The following is a 6,140-nucleotide window of genomic DNA, read 5'->3' on the forward strand; positions in this document are numbered from 1 at the left end:
CCAATTAAAAAAAACAAAATAAATTAAATTAAATCATATATATATATATATATTTATTTAAATTTATTTTATAAAAATAACTAATTTAATGATAAATTTTTTGTATATAGATATCATAGTAGCTTCAAAAGATAACTACTACATTGATTGTAATTAAATTCTCAAGGCCTTCTTAAATCTTAATCAAGCTAAAGAAAGTTGACTGTGCTGAACACTGATAAAGTGGTAATCTCCTTCCAATATGGCGGTGCAATCACTATCATGTACCTGAACAAGTTTGACCTGCAATTTGTAAGTTGCTCCTTTTTGAGGGGATAATGCTGAACGAAGTACTCTATTAATAAGTGGAAGCTAGCAAACTCTCTCTCCTTGAAACTTGTATATTCGAATCTAAAAGATTTTTTATATACAACAATGGCATCAAAAACAAGAGAAAGTGCAACAAGGTTGCATCTCTATTCAATTCTCATAATCTATTTATGATTCACGTGTGTATAACTACCATATTATTGAACTGATCTGCTTTATGTTTATGTTTATAGGTATGCAGTGGTGACAGGAGCAAACAAAGGAATAGGATTTGGGATATGTAAGCAATTGGCTTCTGATGGGATCACAGTGATCTTAACAGCAAGAGATGAAAAAAGTGGTCATGAAGCTCTTCAGAATCTCAAAGATTTAGGTTTATCTGGCCATATTCTTTTTCATCAGCTTGATGTCACTGATGCTAACAGCATAGCATCCCTTGTAAATTTCATCAAAATCCACTTCGGAAAACTTGATATCCTGGTACGTTTAAAATTTTTAGGATCTGGTTTATTTTTTTAACTTTTCTTATTTTAAAATTTTGACAAAAATAATAAAATAATAAGTCTTATTTTTTATTCTGTTGTATATTTTAAAGCTTATATCCGGCCTTGTGTTTGAGAGATACAACAGTTTCCCAATGATTTTCCTATAATCGGAGGAATCAGGCAGACTATCTCCATCATCCTTGCTCAATTTTGCCCCATAGTCTATGGGAGTGAAGGCAGGCTTACAATGCTCAAAGCCAGTGTCCCGCAAGAGATCTAGAACATATTTTCGCTGATATAAAGCTATGCCTTGTGAAGACCTAGCAACCTCTAAACCAAGGAAGAACTTGAGATCACCTATGTCCTTAATCCGAAATCTGTCATGCAAAGTCTGTTTCACCCTTTCAATTTCAAACAAATCGTCTCCTGCCAACACTAAATCATCAACATAAACCAAAATGACTGTAAAGCCAGTACTTTGGGATTTAGTAAACATGCTGTAATCAGATTTACACTGATTATATCCTAACTCTAGCAAAACAGATTTCAGTTTGAAGTTCCATTGTCTACTAGCTTGTTTAAGCCCATATAGAGACTTTTCAAGCTTGCAAACCTGACCCGGAGCTATCGCAAGACCTTCGGGGGGTTTCATGTACACTTCCTCATCAAGCTCACCATGCAGAAAGGCAGTATTAACATCAATTTGCTTCAAATGCCATCCCTTGACAGCAGCCAGTGCCAAAACAACCCGCAGTGTTCCTAGCTTGATAACGGGACTAAACGTGTCTTTATAGTCAATTCCGGGGACTTGAGTGAACCCCTTTGCCACGAGACGAGCCTTATGTCGCTCAACACTACCATCAGGGTGATATTTGACCTTAAAGATCCACTTACAGCCAATCGCCTTCTTACCACTCGGAAGGGAAGTCAATGTCCAGGTTTTGTTCTCATTCAGAGCATCCAATTCAGCTCGGATGGCCTCTCGCCAACAAGGTTCAAGTATGGCATCTTCATAGCATTTAGGCTCAATGTTCAAGATAGCTAATGAGTATGCACTATGCATGGGTGAAAGAGATTTGTATGATAAAAACTTTGAGATGTGATATCGTTGATTGGAAGAAGTTTCTCTGTTGTGATTATTAGTAATATTCATGCATTTGTAATCCTTTAAGTATGCTGGTGGTTTACTAATGCGTGATGATCTTCTCGGTGTGGGGTGAGAAGATGGTGGTACATTATGATGTTGAATGTTTGAGTGAGTGGATTGTGCATGTACTGCTGGACTCGAGGATTCAATATCTGTGGGCTGTGTGGCAGTGTGTATGTGTGGTGTAGGTTGACTAGTGTGGAGTGGATTGGAAGCAGGGGTGTGCAGATCGGTTATGTGGTGGTCAAACAAATCATAATCATGCATGACGTGGGGTGTATTACGTTGCTGAAAAACTGGTTCTTGGGGAGAATCAATAGGCAACTGAGATGAAGCAAATGCATTGGTAAGATAAAGATTTTCTGAAAACTTAATGGTTCCCACGATGCAGCTCACAGTGGAAGTACCATTAGGGAGTTTGACAATGATCGGATCAATTTTAAATGTTTCAGAAAAATCCCTGAGGCAATATGACACATGGTCAGTGGCACCAGTGTCTATTACCCAAGGTTTATACTTTTGTATGCAAACATTAAGAGCCTTTATGTGAGATTTAAAATGCAGAATATGTGTCACCTTACCATGAGGAGGTGGCTGAGGTTGAGTTAAAATGTGGTTCACGCTATGAATATGTTGCACGTCTTGCTTATTGAGTAAGGCCAGCAAAGCTTCCTTTTGTTCTGGAGTGAAATCGCTCCCTGTAGTCTTCTTCTCCTCCAACTGGGGTTGATTGAAACCGAGATTATCATTGCTCTCATCGGTTTCTTCACCTGTGTTGAAGCAATTCATCATTGCTGGGGCAGAGTTAGTGCTTCTTTGCCTTAGATGAGGAGGAAGTCCGTGTTTCTTGTAACACGTATCTACTGTGTGTCCAGTTTTGTCACAAAACGAACACTGCATCCTTGTTCTGCCTCCTCTGCCCCTCCCCCCAGCTTGAAACCTGCCTCCCCTACCTCTTCCTCTCCCTCTGCCTTGAGAAGGCATAGCAGTGTTCAAGGAATTGGTAGGTGCTGCCAAAATTTGAATGTCTGAGGTAGTTTCAAGGCTGAGGAACTGTCTCTCTTGTTGAGTAAGCTTGGAGAGCACCACATTCAGACTCGGCAACTTGTCCAAGAGCATGATCTGAGACCGCACGGTAGAATATTGCTCATTCAATCCTCTCAAAAACTTCACAATTCTGTCTTCCTCCCTTTGACTTCTAATTACTCCTAGATCACATTGACACATGATACCACATTCACATGATGGTATTTGCCGAAAATTGTCAATTTCTTCCCAAATTGTTTTGAGTTTCGTGTAGTAGGATGTCACATCTAATTCGCCTTGTCTTAATGTGTATAGTTCTTCATATAATTCACCAACACGGTACCTATCCCCTTGATAATAGCGTTGCTTCAGATCAAGCCACAAATCACTAGCAAGATTGTTCCATGTTACACTTTGACGAATATCTGGACTAAGTGAAAGATTTATCCAGCCAATTACATAAGTGTTACACCTTTCCCATATTTCAAACAATGGATCTGTGCTCTCTGGTTTTGTGATGCTTCCATCAACGAATTTTATTTTGTTCTTTGATTTGAGTGCTCTCCACATTTCTCTACTCCATGTACTATAGTTCTGACCAGTAAGAACAACAGTAGTTATGGGGATACCTGGGTTTTCTGATGGGTGAAGAAAATAGGCATTTGTTGGATCTTGAACTGGATTACTGGTTTTCGCGATGTGCGCTTGAATCGCTGATATCTGACTCAGAAATGATGCTATCTGATTCATATCCATGGTTCTTGGACCACCTGTCGAGCCTTCCAAACTTGAATCTGCCATTTCCGGCACAACTTCAATGAATTTCAATGATGAGAATTCAGACCTTCTTCCCTTGATCTCGTTGATCGGAGTTGTTACCTCACTAATGCGTGATGATCTTCTCGGTGTGGGGTGAGAAGATGGTGGTACATTATGATGTTGAATGTTTGAGTGAGTGGATTGTGCATGTACTGCTGGACTCGAGGATTCAATATCTGTGGGCTGTGTGGCAGTGTGTATGTGTGGTGTAGGTTGACTAGTGTGGAGTGGATTGGAAGTAGGGGTGTGCAGATCGGTTATGTGGTGGTCAAACAAATCATAATCATGCATGACGTGGGGTGTATTACGTTGCTGAAAAACTGGTTCTTGGGGAGAATTAATAGGCAACTGAGATGAAGCATTATATGGAAAATGATTTTCATAGAATTTGACATCTCGAGATACAAAAATTTCTTTTGAAATCAGATCAAGAAGCACATAACCTTTGGTACCCTCCCTAAAACCGAGGTGAACACATTTTCTTGAACGAGGGTCCAATTTTGTTCTGCTATTCTTGATCGTGCTTGCATATGCTAAACAACCAAATACTCTAAGGTGAGAGATATGGGGGAGTGATTTATGCAGTACTTCAAATGGAGATTTTTCATGTAAACGAGGTGTGGGAATTCGGTTTATCAAATAGACTGCGTGGATCACTCCAAAACTCCAATAACACTTAGGTATTTGGGCGTGGAACATAATGGCCCTTGCCACAGCCAAAATGTGTTGATGCTTTCGTTCAACAACACCATTTTGCTGTGGCGTCTCAATGCATGACCTTTGGTGAAAAATTCCAAATGAAGCATAAAAGGTTGGCATTAAAAATTCAGGACCATTGTCAGTCCGAATAATTTTTACAGATTTTTCAAATTGGTTTTTGACAAGTTTAACAAAATTTTGCACCAAAGATGCTGCTTCAGCCTTAGACTTCATCAAATTTATCCAAGTAAATCTGGACTTGTCGTCCACTAATTATTGATGTGAGAATACGAAACGATTGTGGTGAATCGAGAAATTAGGTCAAAGACGATGTCGAAGTGAGAAGTGAAAGAACTATTGAATGGAGAAATTGAAACAGGAGATTAAAAAGGGAATGGATTCATTATCAATTTTCTAGTCACAGATCAGAAATCAAGTTGTTCCCTCTTCAACCATGGCTTCCACGCTCACCGCACCATGTTGAAGGTGTGTGAGGGAAGAGGTAAGCAAGTTCAGATTCAGAGCCAATGAAGAGAGTTTTCATTATGACTTCTCTCAAGAAATGTTTTCAGTAACTGCTACAGTAACTAGATATTTTTTATTGAGTTAATAGTTAAATTTGTTTTGATTTATTTTTTAAATTAGTTCTCAAAAGATTCTTAGATTCTTTTAGTCATATTAGTTCTTGAAAGATAAAACACAAGTTAAATCCATTAGTTAGATAATGACGTATTATATTAATTGCCATATGCTGATGTGGTAGTTTAATGTTACTTCATCATCTAACCAACGAAATGACTAATTTAACTTACGTTTTAGCTTTTAAAAACTAATATGATTAAAAAAAAATTTTAAAAACTAATTTAAAAAATAGGTGATTTTTCATAAACAAATTTGACTATTAATTTTTTTTATTAGACGGAACAATGGTCCAAGCGAAAGCTTAATTTGATAATTTTTTTTTGAAATGGTCATAAGCATTTCATTTTACATTTAGTACTACAAAAAGATTATTTGCTTATATTTTTATAATTTTGAAAAATTAAAGTGCTTTTACTAATTTTGGTGGTTTTTAAAGTTAATTTTTTCATAAAATTTTAAAAAATTAATACTACATATATTAATAAATATTCAAAATTTATTCGCAATTAAATTATTCTGTCAAAATTAATTCACAATCAAAAATTTTTATCTATCTATGTCTATTACAGTTATTTTAAAATTTTAAAACTATTTTATGAAATAACATTGCCGTTGCTTGTACTTATTTAAATTTATTTTTAGTTTAAGTTATCAAATATAAATACTACGGTATTCTAAAAAATTATTTTTTAAAAACTAATTTTGATAAGCTTCTTGCGAAGTAGCCAATAAATTATAGCTTAAATGACATAGTCTCCTCGTACTTAATTTAAGAGGTCGCAAATTCAAGTCTTTCTATCTTTAAAAAAAAAAAACAAAAACTTCTTGGGAAGTAAAAATTTTACTGAATTAAAGTAAAAATTTTTCAAAACAAGTTGGTCGCTCAATTGGGGCCAGCTCAATTTTACATAACTTTTTTCCTTTTTTTGTTGTTTTTCAGGTGAATAATGCAGGAATCTTCGGTGCCGATGTTGACTACAGTGCTTTCGAAGTCTTACTTAGTGGTGTGGTAT

The 6,140-nt window shown here is 36.4% G+C and overlaps 1 protein-coding gene across 1 annotated transcript in view; it reads left to right on the forward strand.

Moving 5' to 3' along the window:
- The window catches only part of LOC107634964 ((+)-neomenthol dehydrogenase-like), an 11,336-nt gene continuing 5,513 nt past the window's right edge, over positions 318-6,140 (forward strand). The window contains exons 1-3 of the mRNA XM_016338302.2: positions 318-446; positions 543-789; positions 6,068-6,136. Coding sequence (XP_016193788.1) covers positions 415-446; positions 543-789; positions 6,068-6,136 — 348 coding nt within the window. The 5' untranslated portion in view covers positions 318-414. The remainder of the gene's footprint in view (positions 447-542; positions 790-6,067; positions 6,137-6,140) is intronic.

The sequence above is a fragment of the Arachis ipaensis genome, chromosome B04 (assembly GCF_000816755.2).
Source record: "Arachis ipaensis cultivar K30076 chromosome B04, Araip1.1, whole genome shotgun sequence".
NCBI classification, from domain to species: domain Eukaryota; kingdom Viridiplantae; phylum Streptophyta; class Magnoliopsida; order Fabales; family Fabaceae; genus Arachis; species Arachis ipaensis.